The sequence below is a fragment of the Lithobates pipiens genome, unplaced genomic scaffold (assembly GCF_037356315.1).
Source record: "Lithobates pipiens isolate NorthernLeopardFrog02 unplaced genomic scaffold, aLitPip1_a1.2 Scaffold_16, whole genome shotgun sequence".
Taxonomy (NCBI): domain Eukaryota; kingdom Metazoa; phylum Chordata; class Amphibia; order Anura; family Ranidae; genus Lithobates; species Lithobates pipiens.
Genome location: NW_027507748.1, coordinates 53,344,047 through 53,360,391, shown reverse-complemented (window position 1 = coordinate 53,360,391; position 16,345 = coordinate 53,344,047). Strand labels below are relative to the sequence as shown.

Below are 16,345 nucleotides of genomic sequence, written 5' to 3'. Positions count from 1 at the left end.
AGATGGATATGGCCCATAGCAGGGACAACGCGGGCTTTGTTTGCAGGTAAGTGTCACAAAATGTGCTAGTATGTGATGCATACTAGCACAGTATGCCTTTACAGGGAAGACGAAAGGAAGAAAAACCTTTCTCATCTTGCTCTGATTGGCTTAGTCGGAGATAGTGACATCATGAGCCTGCCTCTCTTAAGGTCTCTTCTCGAACCCGGAACAATGTGCTGTACACTGTATTTAGCCTCAGCTACATACAGTTTATACAGCACACCCAGCGGCCGCACATGTTGGTGAGGACAATAGTTCCTTCAGGCCAGCTTGACCCAAACTACCTATTTAAACTGAATCTACAGCTGGAGATCAGCTTTAATATTTCAACTTTTGGTACATACTGGAGAATTAGACTAGTCATTATCAACCAGGGTTCCATGAAACCCTAGTAGTTCTCCATAGGTTGCTAGAGGTTCTCTGAGTTGTGGCTGATTGACCTCGCATCTGATGGTGCCTGCATGGTTCCAAGTCCAACACCACTTGGCAGAGTCAGCAGCATGACACCAAGGATCTTTTTAACTGCCTTTAATATTGAAATTTTGACCACCACTGTAAAGGAGGCATTCTTTCCACTCACCACCAATGTAAGGGTCAGTTTCTCAATGACTCCTGATTCATTTATCTTAGCAGGATTTGATACCAGACATGAGCATTATTTTAAGGGTTCCTATGGGTTAAGAAGGGTTTCTTATAGCTCTTGGGGACTGTGTTAGTGTAATCTCTAGATTCCCCGCCATTATGAGGAGTCCCCACTCTCCTTGCTGTTAGTTTTATTTATGGAGAATGTAACAGGAGGAGAAGAAACACCCAAAACTCCCAGGAGGGCAGGAATAGCATCAGGAAACTGAAAGACCTCACTGTGGAAACATTAAAGAAGCCAGGGGCTACCTAAGTCCACCAAGCTCCACCTATTGATAAACAAGATTTTTGTTTGGCCTATTTAGCTCAATGTTTCTCAACTAGGGTTCTAGGGGTTCCTTGAGCAATTTCTGAAAATGATGGCATTAAAAAGTCCAACACATATCATGTCCTTAAAATGCCATAGCAACGCTCATGTCAGTTCATCCACATGTGACAAGCTGTTATATGATTCCACATATAAGAATAAACGATGAGGTGACTTCTTTAGTTAGGTGAAGATCTCGTTACGGTATTCCTGGATGTTATCACATGTGCATCACCTACCCAGAACGCCACTACGTGAGAAAGGATCCCCTTAGGGTATACACTCACCAGATATTACTATATCATGCACCTTATGGTAAACTTTTGTTGTCACCTCAAAGTCATCCCCTAAGGCAGTGATGGCGAACCTTGGCACCCCAGATGTTTTGGAACTACATTTCCCATGATGCCCTGGCACTCTGCAGTGTAGTTGAGCATCATGGGAAAAGTAGTTCCAAAACATCTGGGGTGCCAAGGTTCGCCATCACTGCCCTAAGGCCTCATGTACACTGCTGCTGGTAAATGGTAGTTTAGGAGCAGTTGAGCATTTTTTTCAACTGCTCCTGAACTCTACTCTATGTTATCTTATCAGTACATGTACACAGGGTCGTTTATAGTATAGTCGTGTCTAGGCAGGTGAGTTTAGAGGCCTTTTTTGGAAAGCAAAAAAATGAGTTCAGATGGTGAGTTTAGAGGCATTACAAGCGACAAATGCTTCTAATCCTGTTGAAATTCTATTGGGATGGATGTATGGATGGCTCCAGTGCAGCAGGATCATATTAAAAAATATAATTGCCACATAGTGTAATCCAGTTTCTAAAAGTTTATTATAACCAATAGCCCCCATACATAATATACGTACTAGCTTGTTAAAACAATAGAGCAGTGTAAAAAGCAGAAAGAAATTGTAGCATAGTCACCGATCCTTGCTATATAGGAAGCCGCCTGTATCAAACGAACAGTCGCGCTGATTCCTTCCTAATAGTTCCCAGCTGACCGTGACATGCAAACGTCACTTCCGTTCGTCGTGGAGATCACACAACTGCCGCGTTTCATCACTTCCGACTGAGGGCAATATCTGCCTCTTATATAAGTTCCCACTGACACTTTTGATCTTTTTAGCTACTTGTAAGGGGGGTAATTCTTCTCAATGACCACAAGTGTAAGTAGCATTCTTCCCACTAACCATCACACTAATGAATCATGAGTTGTAGATTTAGTCATTTTTAGCAGGGATTCTCTGAGAGCAGAAACTTATTTCAAGGGTTCCTCTGTGTTCAAAAGTTTGAACACGGCTCTCCCGCTCTACATTTTAGTGGGAACGGGCCCTTATGCCGTGTACACACGACCGGACTTTCCGGCAGAAAAGGTCTGATGGAATCATTTCATCGGATATTCCGATCCTGTGTGGGCTTCATTTGACTTTTTTTTCAAAAATTCTGACGGACCTAGAAATAGAGCATGTTTTAAATCTTTCCGACGGAATCAATTCCTATAGGGAAAACCGTTCGTCTGTATGCTATTCTGACAGACCAAAAACTACGCAAGGGCAGCTATTGGCTACTGGCTATTGAACTTCCTTTTTCTAGTGCCGTCATAAGTCATTGCATTCTAAACGAATGGACTTTGGTGTGATCATGTGTAGGCAAGTCCGATTCAGCAGAACTCCGTCAGAAAGACCGTCAGAGTTTATTCTGACGGAAAAAACGGTCGTGTGTACGCGGCATTCGTCTACATACTAGTACTGTGTATCTTTTGCAGGGATAGTTCAAAGTCCAAACAAAGATCATCCTTAATTTATTGTTGGTCTTAGAGCTGGACTCCAGGCAAGTATAAAATGTATTTCAGTTATGTATCCTTTAAAAAAGAAAGATTGCATTTGTTTTTAAACACAGAGGGGCAGTACTATGAACCAGTCAGGATCTACAATGCACATGTAATAATAGGGAGCATGCTGACAAGGGCAGGGAGCAGAATGATGATCCCATCACTGTGCTGCTGCTCCTTCATTGTCTATTGACAGGCTCAGGTTGTTTTGTAGTGTAGTCCCAGAGATCTCATGAGTATAGAACCTAGCTGTACTGTGCGGCAGAGGAGTGTGAAACACAAGATGGCTGTACAAAGTTAACAATTGTTTGCCATGCAGAACTGTTCATGGTTATACACATTATTTTTTCAAAAGTATTGGAACACCTGCCTTTAAACGCACATGAAGTTTAATGGAATCCCAGTCTTAGTCTGTAGGGTTCAATATTGAGTCGGCCCACCCTTTGCAGCTATAACACCTTCAACTCTTCTGGGAAGGCTGTCCACAAGGTTTAGGAGTGCGTCTATGGGAATGTTTGACCATTCTTCCAGAAGTGCATTTGTGAGGTCAGGTACTGATGTTAGATGAGAAGGCCTGGCTCGCAGTCTCCACTCTAATTCATCCCAAAGGTCTTCTATCGGGTTGAGGTCAGGACTCAGGAGGTGCAGGGCAGTCAAGTTTCTCCACCCCAAACTCACTCATCCATGTCTTTATGGACCTTGCTTTGTGCACTGTTGCGCAGTCATAATGGAACAGGAAAGGGGCCATCCTCAAACTGTTCCCACAAAGTTGGGAGAATGAAATTTTCAAAAATGTCTTGGTATGCTGACGCCTCAAGAGTTCACTTCAATGGAACTAAGGAGCCAAGCTTAACCCCTGAAAAACAACCTCACACCATAATCCCCCCTCCACCAAAATATTTGTACCAGTGCACAGAGTCCTAATCTTAACCTGATAGAACATCTTTGTGATGAATTAGAGTGAAGACTGTGAGCCAGGCCTTCTCGTCCAAAACCAGTGCCTGACCTCACAAATAGACTTCTGGAAGAGTGGTAAAACATTCCCATATACACACTCCTAAACCTTGTGGACAGCCTTCTCAAAAGAGTTGAAGATGTTGAAGCTGCAAAGGGTGGGCCAACTCAATATTGAACCCTACAGACTAAGACTGGGATGCCATTAAACTTCATTTGTGTGTAAGGGAAGGTTTCCCAATACTTTTGACAAAATAGTGTATTTCAGCTATTTGCCTGAAGCTGAGCTATAAACTGTTTTCAGCTCACAACATTTATCTTTCCCTATCTTACAATAATATTATTTAATGATAATAACCTAACAATATAATAAAATTAAAAACGTTATTTGGTTTTTCATTAAATAACTAGGGCACACCTTCATAAAATAGTGTATATTGTGCAAAATATGGGCATCTACTGTGTATTTACATGCATTTTTTAGGTTCAAGGCCTACTGGAGAACACTCTACAGCGAAATGGCGATCCTACTGACCCTAGACCCCAATATGCCAAAACCTCTCCCCAGCGTGACCACACCACATTTTGACATGTCCAACCCCATTAAGTTTATTCTAACTGGCCATGGAAATTCAGATAAAAAGAAGGTAGACCAAAGTCTTCTCTAGCATGGTCAGTACGAGTCCAAAAATCTACCTTATATTTATAGGCAATATTGAAACTACGAAATTGGATTAATGGCAACCTGTGATGGGATGTTTTTCGTATGCAAGAGATATAAATGAGGTCACAGTTTTGTCAGTTCCTGTCCCTGTTCTTTCATCTGCTCTATGGCTTTAAGTAGTAAGTTATTAAGAAAATTTTTGAGGTACTTCAACAAGCTGCCAGTCTGGTTATATGAGGGACACATGAAACCAATCTAGGTTAATGGATGTACATAAAACACGAAGGACAAAGTGGATTTTTTTTTCTATCAGTTTTAAAAATCAGAAGGAAGAAGTGTAACTTTTTTTTTTTTTTTGCATCATTTTTTTCCTAGAATTCTGAATCAAAAGCTACATTAATTACACATCTATATACATGAATTCATTCCTTTGTACATGCTGGGTTTATAACCAAATTTATAGAGCATATTATTACATAAGGCATATGTACAGTGTACCTATGATCTGACGATTAGTTTCTTCCTGGCTGTCAATGCGATGTTTTTGGGAGTTAACCCACTTTGAAAAAAAGACCTTAATAATGCCAAGGAACTTCAATTCAAGCACTAGCTATTCACAATATTTCTTTTTTTTTTTTTTTTTATTGGCGTCACTGCTTGGAAATGGGCCATTTGCAAGGCCCGTAGTAATAAGAAGAGCACGTGCATTTGATTTAGCAATTTTCAGTGGTTGGACACGTTATGCGTTGTGCAAACCAATCTGTCACCAGCGGGTCACTGAACCGCTGTTTTTAAAACTCTCACCAGCGCTATGTGTGCGCCGTAGATCAGCATAAATCACCTTTTTTTTTAAAATGGCTTTACACCTTTGACTCATTCTCTATGTTGGCCACGTCCCCGTTTCTCTCTGTTTGGTCTTCCAGACCCTTCTCTTCACTCTCGTTGAGTAGTTCTGGATGCTGGTTGAGTTTGCTGGACACCGACCAGCTTAGAGGCATGTCTGCCCGGCTAAGCATTTCGGCCAGGTCTTTGGCACTGCATGACGGTGTGTTGGTCTCGTAGGTGTCGTGAAAGCTATTGTAGTCCACTTCATAAAATCCATCTTCCAGGGTGAGGACTGGCGTAAACCGGTGGCCCCATTGGATTTCGGAGGTGACGTAAGAACTTCGAGCTTGGCAAGTCATACCTGTGGAGAATATGTGACAACATTCAGTTAAAATGCAGAATAAGTATGAAAGGTTGGCACAAGCTTATTTTACTTTTTTTTTTTTTTCTGTAGTGCATTCCTAATTAATGAAAAACCCAGAAGGAAGATGGCCACACCAAAATACTGGTGACAACCAGCGAGTTCTACTCAAAGTGAACCTGTACCCAGACTATTAACAAGTTATTCTCTTAGTACAGCCATTCTCAACTAGGGTTCCATGGAGCCCTGGAGTTCCTCCGGAGATTTCTAGGGGTTCCTTGAACTGTGACTGATGAACCACCTTTTTGATGATGCCTACAGGGTTCAAGGTTCAACATAACTTAGCAAAGCCAGTAACATGACACAAAATATCTTTTTAGCTGTCTTTAAGGGTGGCATTCGGAGAACCATTTTAAGGGGAACAGTCTTCCTATTGACCACCAGTATAAGGGGCATTGTTCCTATTGACCCCTGATGAATTGGTTTTAGTAAGGGTTTCTCAAGACCTGAACATTTTTGTTTGGGATTCCTCTAGGGCAGTGATGGCGAACCTCGGCACCCCAGATGTTTTGGAACTACATTTCCCATGAATGCTCATGCACTCTGCAGTGTAGTTCCAAAACATCTGGGGTGCCAAGGTTTGCCATCACTGCTCTATGGTTAAAAAACTGAGAAAGCCTGTCTTAGAATCTCAGCTCCCCCTCCCAGGACTGACTCAGCAGCTCAGCTCCCCCTGCTGCCTCCTCCCAGAAGTGACTTAGCAATTTACTTTACCCAGCAATGACTCTGAAGCTCAGCCTCCCCAGTTCCCCCCTCCCAGCAGTGAACCACCACCTCAGATACCCCTGTTCCACCCTCCCCCTCCCAGCAATGACTCTGTAGTAGGGCTGCAACTAACGATTATTTTGATAATTGATTAGTTGGCTGATTATTGTTTTGATTAATCGGCTAAAAAAAGTTTGTATAATTTAGTTAATATGTAAAGTTAAAAAAAAAAAGACAATTTATTCTCAAATATCTCAATGCAGCGCTAAATAAAAATAACCAGCTATATGGATTCCCTGTATTGCTTTTTATCATGTGATCACCTTTTTTAAATTTCTTTTCATTGTATATGGTGGTTTAATGCCAATAAACAGAAAATTCAATTTTTTTGATCTACACTATGGGAGGACGTTGTTCTTTTTGTTTTTCATATGACTCCCTTCATGAGTTTTTCCTCCATTGTTGAATTATTGGTCGGAGACTATTTTTCCTTTGATTGGAATCTCTGGAAGGAAGATTGAAATCCCTGAGACGGTGCTGACTGCTCTTCTACTGATTGAAAGACCCACAGCCCCCCCCATTGGCTAATGGACCATCGGAGATCTGTCGTACAGTTCCTGTAGAATCAATGATCCATCTATACTCGTTTGACCTGGTGTTGCCCACATACAGGTCCTGTGGCTGTGGTAAGAGTGCCCACTTTTTTCACATTTCGTTTTGATGTTATCACCTCGGATCCCTCCTGGATTCTCCTTTTGCTTATGCACTGTATGAACCACTACATCCGAGATTCACATGGAATCCAAGGACTGATTTATTTCATTCTTGGGACTTTTTAGTTCTTTTGTTTGGTGTTTGTCACCACACTGCTTGAGTTCATTTTTTATTTTAGCGCTACATTATAGTCCTTTATGTATATGAATTTTGTCACATCCATGTGTAGCAGCTTTGTTCACTTTTTGTATATAGATTAGCGCAATATTATTACTCGTATTCATATGGATGGGGAACCAAATATCGAATCCATTCTCGGAATAACAGAGAAGATATTTATATATATATTCTATTAGAAGTTGATTCTGGTACAAATCATCAGACTTCAAGATCAAAATGTTTGCACATTGTACAGTGAACGTCGTAATGGGGATGGCTGAACATGTCCACACAATGTGCACTGGCGTGGACGCTTGTAGTATCCATATAAAGCCCATGTGACAGGGTGACAACACTGGGGAATTGGGACAGAGCATTATCAACCAACCACCTAACTGGGAATTTCATTTCATTAGTCTAACATTAAATACCAGGGTCATGGCGTCAGCTAGATGCCATAAACCCCCACCCCCTCAGTATTTTTTTTCCCTCAGATGGCCGGGTTTCTAATAAAAGTGATCCTGGTGGCGGATTCGGGATCACTTTTAGAAGCAGAGGTGCCCCCCCCCCCCTCCTGCCGCTTCCCTGTTGTTTCCAGGCTAAGGTCACCGATCTCTGAGCCCGGGAACCATCTGGCATCGGCAGAGTTTTCCCATGGGCCCTTGGAGGAGTGGAGTGACGTCGACGTCACTTTCGGTTCTTGTAAACATGATTTTTTTTTTCTTAAAGCAAAAGATAAAAAAAAAAAAATCTTTTAAACCCCAGATCTCTCCATAAAGAGGACCTGTCATGCTGTATTATTATCACAAGGGATGTTTTAATTCCTTGCGATAGCAATAAAAGTGATCACATTTTTTTATTTAAAGGGACAGTGTAAAAATTAAGAAATATATTATATATTATAAAATCTATTTTTTTTAAAGTGCCCCCGGTCCCTGTGTGCTCACGCACAGTCGTGAATGCATACGTAGGTCATGCCTGAATATGTAAATGGTGTTTGCACCACACGTGAGGAATTGCTACAATAAATCTAGCACTAGTTTTTTGTAACTCTAAACTGGTAACCTGTAGAAATGTTTAAAGCCTATGGAGATATTTAAGTACCGTAGTTTGGCGCCATTTGACGAACGTGTGCAATTTTAAAGCATGACATGTTAGGTATCTATTTACTCAGCTTAACATCATCTTTCATATTATGCAAAAAATTGGGGTATATATATTATGTTTTTTTTATTTTTTTCAATTCATCAAAGTGTATTGTTTCCCCAAAAAAACACTGCGCAAAAACCATGTAATTTAAAAAATGACCGCCATTTTATTCTGTAAGGTCTCTAAAATATATATATATATATATATATATATATATATATATATATAATATGTTTGGGGGTTCTAAGTAATTGTCTAGCACAAAAATACAGATTTTTACTTGTTACTAAAATATATCAGAAATGGGCTGGATGCTTAAAGCCGAATTCCACAGAAAAAAAAAAAAAAAAAATTATATTTTTTAAATATTAGTATCCTTACCTGTCCAGGGCACCCGCAATGTCCTCACTGGAAGCCGTGAGGCGTCCCTCGGCTCTCAGGTGGGGGCGCCGGCATCTTCAGTAAGGGAATCAGGAAGTGAAGCCTTGCGGATTCACAGCCTGGTTCCATATTGCGATCTATCGCCGGAAGTGGGGGCAAATACCTGGATTGGACAGATATCTGCTCCCCCCTGAAAGGTGCCAAATGTGACATCGGAGGGGGGGGGGGGGAGGAACTGGAAAAGCGGAAGTTTAATTTTTGGGTGGAACTCCACTTTAAGTAGTTAAAAGGAAGTGCCTGTACATGGACATTTATGACATGATGACCTGGTTTTCTTTTAATAAAAGCTGTAGATTTCAAATAATTAAAGTGAACCTTCAGTAATTTTTTCAACTTTCCATCTATTAAGCCTTCTGCCCTTGTTGTTTTAACTTTGGATAGTAAACATTTTTTTTTATGCCAGTTAAATACCTTATACAGCCCACTTTCTGTTTCTTGTCTGGTAAAAAGGCTAGGCTTATGACATCATACACAGCTCTCTCTCTCACTCTGGTAAGAGTTTGCCACGAAGGGAGGAGGGATGAGTCATAAGAGGGCCAATGGGAGCTGCAGAGCTGGAGGTGTGGCCTCTGTGTGTCTGTGTAAATCCAGGAAGTGAACAGGCAGCAGCTTCAGCTGCCCACAGATAAAATGGATGCAGCCAGACTCAGTGGAGGGAGATTTCTGCAGCATATTTGTCAAGTACAGAATCACAGTATATATAAAATAATATGCAAAGTGGTTAGAGGGAAGCTTCAGAATGGCAAAGATGTTTTTATTACAAATTATGTGAGCAAACTGCAGTTCCTCTTTAAGAAAAGCCTTTGAACACTACTTTAAAGTGGTTGTAAACCCACTAACAAAACAAACAGAAAAAAAAAAACTGCAAGAAATTGGCATAATGAGCTAGTATGCATACTTGACTGAGATCGAAGCCCCCGCAGCGGTCCTCTGTTAACTCCTCGACCTGCGACATCGCTCCCGGAGTTACTTTTGGTTATTGCGGGCCCCAGCGCTGTGATGATGTTACACCCGTGCATGCGCACAGGAGCCACTGGTGCTGTTGCTTCAGTGCGCATGTGCCGATGACATCAGCACATGCAGATACAAGGAATATCCCCGAAACAGGTTTAGGAGATATCCAGGGTAGCTACAGGTAAACCTTATTATAGGCTTACCTATAGAAAAAAGTGGTTGTAAATGGGTTTACAACCACTAGCACATTATGTGAAAACTTACCTGAAAACAAAGCATTTCAGCAATGCAAACTCATCACTGGACTGCACTTCCATCTTTACCCGTCTTCCGTCCTGGCATGCTATGGCTGTGCGGCTGGCCAAAGCTGCGATGACATCACTCCCGCGCATGGGGGAGCTGTCATTTATGACACAGGGTTCTGAAGGAACTGTCCGGGTGTCCGTTCGCTGAGAGCGCATGCACCAAATGACGTCATCGTCTGCACATATATTAAAGATCTCTTGCACGTTAAGGAGATATTTACAGTACCTTTAGGTAAGCCTTATTATAGGCTTACCTCCCAACTTTTTGAGGTGGGAATGAGGGACACTGATTAGCAAAAGTATGTTGGCATAAGACACACCCCCTGCCATGCCCCCTTAAAGGAGAATTACGCAAAAAAAATTGTTAAATCCACAATCCACTTTTTTTTTACCCTTATATTGGCTTTTGAAATTCACAATGCAGAAATTTAGAAATCAGATGAAAGGTTTAGCGCTGGAAAACACTTTTTGATAGGTAAAAAGTGCATTTTATATACATCTATATAGATCAGACCAAAATGAGGGACAAATGAGGAAGAAAGAGGGACAGAGGGACTTTGTAACAAATCAGGGACAGTCCCATAGCTCCCAACTGTCCCTGATTTGGAGGGACTGTCCCTGATTTGGAGCAATGTCCCTTTGTCCCTCATTGCTCCTCATTTATCCCTCATTTGGTCTGATCTATATAGTTGTATATAAAATGCACTTTTTATCTATCAAAAAGTGTTTCCCAGTGCTAAACCTTTTATTTGATTTGTAAATTGCTGCCTCTGTAAATTCTAAAAGCCAATATAAAGGAATAGAAATTGTAAAAAATGCCCTTGTGGGTTTAACCAATCTTTTTTTTGAACAATTCTCCTTTAAGGGGGGCGTGGCAAGGGGTATGTCCTATGCCTGCCTACTTTTGCTGATAGGTGTCCCTCATTCCCATCTCACAAAGTTAGGAGGTATGGCAGTCCCTTGAAATCAGGGACGGTTGGGAGCTATGCTTATAGGTACAAGTACAGCATTCAAGTTTACAACATAGGTGGCCATTGCTAACCTTTCTTCTAAAAATGCTACTCCCTCGGCTGTCATACAGATCCATTGACTTCAGTGCTGATACAGAGAGACGCATGCAGATCAGAAGCTCGGACTTTGCACTAACTTCCCTCACTGCATGCTTGTTCCAGGTCACTGAGCCAAACTACTAATTCCAAAGGAGGCAAAGCAGCCAGCGTTTTCTGCAGGAGGCCGGAAATGTCAGCCTGCATTCTCTTCTAATGGGTTTTCTATGAAGAGAGGGGCTGACAGCCCTAGTGATGAGCCTGCTTGCCAAGATGTGAAGTGGCTGCGCTTGTTTACACCTTGACAAAGCGGCCCTTTGAGGAATCGGAAGTGTTACTGCTCGAAATATTCTCACCTTCAACTTCATACCAGGAGTATTGTCAGATATTGTGTTTTCTGCGACTCCTTATTCCCTAGAGACTGATTCTTCGGAATTTGAATGCACAAGGTGCCACGATCTGTAAAGCTGTGTGGAATCAGATCTAGATTCTATATTACAACAGTAACGGCATGCCTATGGAAAGGATGTGTAATGTAATCTTATGTGACTCATCACAGCTATTCAGTAATGCAGCACCTAGAGATGTCGGGGCCCGATAGCACTGTTCTTGCTCAGCCTATTGGTGTTACTCTTAATACATTACCCATAACACAAAATGCATTCATTTTTAATGCACCTTTTATCTTCAGTACCGGTTATATACCAGCAAGAGAAATATATTAGCTTTAAAATTGTTTGCTGTCAGTGCGGCTTTGCTTTTATTTTATTTTTATTTTTTTTTTCATTTTAAGATTACGCAAAGTAAAGGAACATTTTTTTATTAAAAATAAACATGTCATACTTACCTGCTCTGTGTAATGGTTGTGCACAGAGCAGCACCGCTCCTCCTCTTTTTGGGTCCCCCACCAGTGCTCTGGGCCCCTCCCCCTTGCAAATCAGGAGGGAGAGACCCAGGAGAGCCTTGGGTATCATGCACATCGCTGGATTGAGATCAGGCTTAGGTAAGTATTAGGGGCGACTGAGGGGGGGGAGGCATGAAGGTAAAAAAAAAAAAACCTTCAGCCTTTATAATCACTTTAAAGTGTTACTAAATCCAGGACCCTGCATTTGCTATATCTGGTCTCCCACAGTACACAGAACATGGAAATGCAATTATTTTTGTAAATATAAACTGCTAAATACCTTTCTTCTTCAGCAGTATATAGCAGTCTTATGATTTCTATAAGTGTCTGGTTAAAGCTTGATGGATGAGTTTTCATTCTACTCTGACTGTCCTATGAGGCTGCATGACCCCTGACCCATAGCTCCCAACTGTCCTTGATTTTGAGGGAATGTCCCTGATTTGGAGCAATGTCCCCCTGTCCCTCATTCCTCCTCATTTGTCCCTCATTTTGGTCTGATTTATATAGCTGTATATAAAATGCCCTTTTTATCTATCAAAAAGCTAAACCTTTCATCTGATTTTAAATTGCTGCATTTGTAAATTCCAAAAGCCAATATGAATGAATAGTAGTAGTAAAAAAAGCACTTGTGGTTTTAACCACCTTATTTTTTTGTACAATTCTCCTTTAAGGGGGCATGGCCAGGGGTGTGTCCTATGCCTGCATACTTTTGCTGATAGGTGTCCCTTATTCCCATCTCAAAAAGTTGAGAGGTATGCCTGACCCTCTGTCTGGACAGTGCTGGTTGGTCCTGTGCCAATCACATGCACTCTCCCAAGAAAAAAAAAAGAAAAAAAACCTCTCTAGCAATAAACACCAAACTGAGCATGTGCAGAGTGACTCCAAAGCACCAGTCTTATTAAGAGATGGTTAGGGGCGAGTGGAAGAAGGGGAGGATCAAAGAAGACAGGAACGAATAGCTTCTTTACACAATGCAGAGGATTAACCCCTTAGGTTCCACAGTGAGTATAATAAGCACGCTTTACTGCATATACAGAATGATTTTATTGTTGTGGGTTTAGTAACACTTTAAAGCTCAATTTTTTTTAAGACAGCAGCTACAAACACTGTAGCTGCTGACTTTTAATAAGGACACTTACCTGTCCAGGGCTGATCCGTCCATCGGATCGGATGCAGGCACCGCCATTCTAACTTGCGGCTTCACTGTTGGTTTCCTACTGCACATTCGTGAGTCGCGCGGCGCTTTGTGAATGGCCAGATTGTCTTCTGGGACAGACACAGGTCTTAGAAGACAGCAGGGGTGGGGGGTCGCTGCACTAGAGGACATGATGTCCTGCGCCATGGCCTGGGTGGAACAGAAATACACTTAGTACTTCCAAAAAGGTACTTTAGAAAAAATAAATAAATTTAGATATCCAAAAACTACAGGAGGAGGGGTGGTCTTTAGTTTAAGACCACCTCTTGAAAGTGGGTGGAACTCCGCTTTAATTGTGAACTGAACATTTGGTTTAAATCACCTAAACACATTCCAGGTTTAGCCAAACACAAGGTGTTCAATGTCTTACATTTCATTTTCTTGCTAAAGCAGCCATATACTAAGTAAAAAAGCCTGTCCCCTGCCAGCATGTTTTAGAGATGAACCCATGCTTTATGTGTGGATGCAGTGCTTTCGACATGCCCCATGTTGAGTCAGAACTAGAGCTCTCCAATCAGCAAAGCTCATGCTCTGTGCTGATTGGAGAATGCTAGCACTGGCATGTGGCCTATCGGACCTCTGCAGAGAGACTACCGTTTCCTTGAAGGTTCAGCCATGCTAGATGCATCGGCACGTTATTGTCAATGCATGCCGATGAAAGAACCTGCAAAACAAAAAGGTATGTGAATGGAAGCAGTTCACACTGGTGCGCTGATATGCACTAGTTTGGGGTAGTAACTAGAGCAAATCCTTCTTTTTTTAAGTGCAATGGTTGTCAGTGCAAACTAATTCGTATCAATACACAGAACAGCACAAGTTTGACTCCTCTTCTGTGCTGTAGATCCTTTGCAGGTTTCAGAAAGTGTGGAGAAATGTACATGTTAAAACGTAATGAACTGCAACACAGCATGCCAAAAAGTAAAAAATAAAATAGCAATAATATGTGAATAAATAAATAAGTAAAATAAATACACAAATAACTAAAAATCATCATCATCATCATAAATAAGTAAAATGAATGAATAATACATTAATAAATAATTATTAACCTTAAAAAATATTAAATACCCTATTATTATTATCAATAATAATAATAATAATAATAATAACCTTAACCTAAACTGAGCTCGAATCCCTTATCCTAACAAAAAAAACGAAAAAACATTATAATAAATGAATAACAATAAAAGAAGAAATAAAAGCTAATGGAAAAGCTAAAAAAACTGAAATACCTAGCAACAAATAATGCAACAGCTAATAGTTTTTTCTATTGGCTAAAACACCAAAGCCCAAAAATGCTGCATACGAACATGCAAAAACACGCCAAAAACTACCGAAAACGACCAAAAAGCGCTCAAAGATGCTATACTCAAGTGTAAATGAAGCCTAATGCCACGTACACACAATCAGAAATTCCGCCAGCAAAAGTCGGATGTGAGCTTTTTATCAGAAATTCCGACCGTGTGTATGCTCCATCAGACTTTTGCTGGCGGAATTCCCGCCAGCAAAATATTTAGAGCAGGTTCTCAATTTTTCAGTCAGAAAAAGTTCCGATCGGAAATTCTGATCGTCTGTATCAATTTCCAACGAGCAAAATTCCTACGCATGCTCGGAAACAATTCAACGCATGCTCTGAAGCATTGAACTTAATTTTCTGGGCTCGTCGTAGTGTTGTACGTCACCGCGTTCTTGGAGGTCGAAAGTTCAGAGAACTTTTGTGTGACCGTGCGTATGCAAGCCAAGCTTGAGCGGAAAAATCCTCTCGTGTGTAAGGGGCATAAGATGTGTCTACAGAGCCTAGTAGCTCCATCTAACACAGCCTTTCTCAACCTTTTCAACACAGAGGAACCCTTGAAATAGTTCTCCAGTCTCAGGGAACCCCTGCTAAAAATTATAAATCTACAACTCATGGTACAATAGTGAGATGGTCAGTGAGAGAATTGGTCCTTACACTTGTGGTCATTGGGAAGAATTGCCTCCTTACAGATAGCTAAAAAGATCAGTGGTGTGAGTGGGAACTTATTTAAGAGGCAGAAATTGCCCAATGTTGAAGGAACCCCTAGCAACCTCTGGTGGAACCCTAGGGTTCCACGGAACCCTGGTTGAGAATCACTGATCTAACATGTAGACCACTTTCACACTGGGGTGTTTTTTGGTGCTCTAGAGCTTAATAGCTGCCTGTAAAGTGCCTTAAAATTGCCTCATCTGCAGTCCTAGTGTAAAAAAGTGCTAGAGTGCTTTCACACTGGGGCGGTGAGCTTGCAGGACGTTAGAAAAAGTCCTACAAGCAGCATCTTTGGGGCAGTTTGCATGCGGTTTATAACCTCTCGCAAACTGCCCCTGCCCATTACAATGCATGGGCAGCGCTGCTGAAGCGCCTGCAATGCGCTTCGGCATTGGCCCTAAATGGGTGCTTTTAACCCCTTTTTAACCCCTTCTAGAGGGTTCAAAGCGCTGCTGTAACAGCGGTAAAGCACCGCTAAAACTAGCGGCGCTTTACTGCTACTGTCCCCACCGCCCCAGTGTGAAAGGACATACAACTAAACAAGTCAGAAGAGCAGCTGCTCCTTATCAGGAAAAGGAAGTTATCAGTAGCTTCTATTGTGCTCTTTAGCTAATCTTTAGTGCTCTGGGAATCCTCTGTCATGTGTTAAATGTAACACCCCGGTCACACCGATCGTGACATTGAAATCGTGCTACTTTACTTAAAGTAGCACGATTTCAAATTAGCATTTCAGTGCTAATTCAGGAGCCACTTGGGCGACATCTGTGTGACTTCATGCACAGATGCCTCTGCATGTCGCACCTGAGCTTGCAAACAGTAGTGCAGGAACTACTTTCAAAATCGGTGCGACCCTCGACTCTGCCAGAGTCACACTGATTTGACAACTTCCAATGTGGACAATAGGGTTCGAAACTGTCAAATTGCATAACAAGTCGCAACAATGTGACCGGGGACTAAAATATAATGTGACCGGGGATATAAATATGATAAAAAAAATTAAAAAAAAGAAATTTCAGAAAAAAAAATGACTGAAAGGGCAATTGTTTTGCTTTAAATCCTAACAAGTAGTTCTGGGCTACAGAACCTT

At 41.4% G+C, this 16,345-nt stretch overlaps 1 protein-coding gene across 1 annotated transcript in view; it reads right to left on the bottom strand.

Moving 5' to 3' along the window:
- Nucleotides 1-4,000: 4,000 nt before the first annotated feature.
- The window catches only part of KCNJ6 (potassium inwardly rectifying channel subfamily J member 6), a 340,573-nt gene continuing 328,228 nt past the window's right edge, over nucleotides 4,001-16,345 (bottom strand). The window contains exon 3 of the mRNA XM_077479905.1: nucleotides 4,001-5,621. Within this exon, the coding sequence (XP_077336031.1) occupies nucleotides 5,296-5,621 (326 nt within the window). The 3' untranslated portion in view covers nucleotides 4,001-5,295. The remainder of the gene's footprint in view (nucleotides 5,622-16,345) is intronic.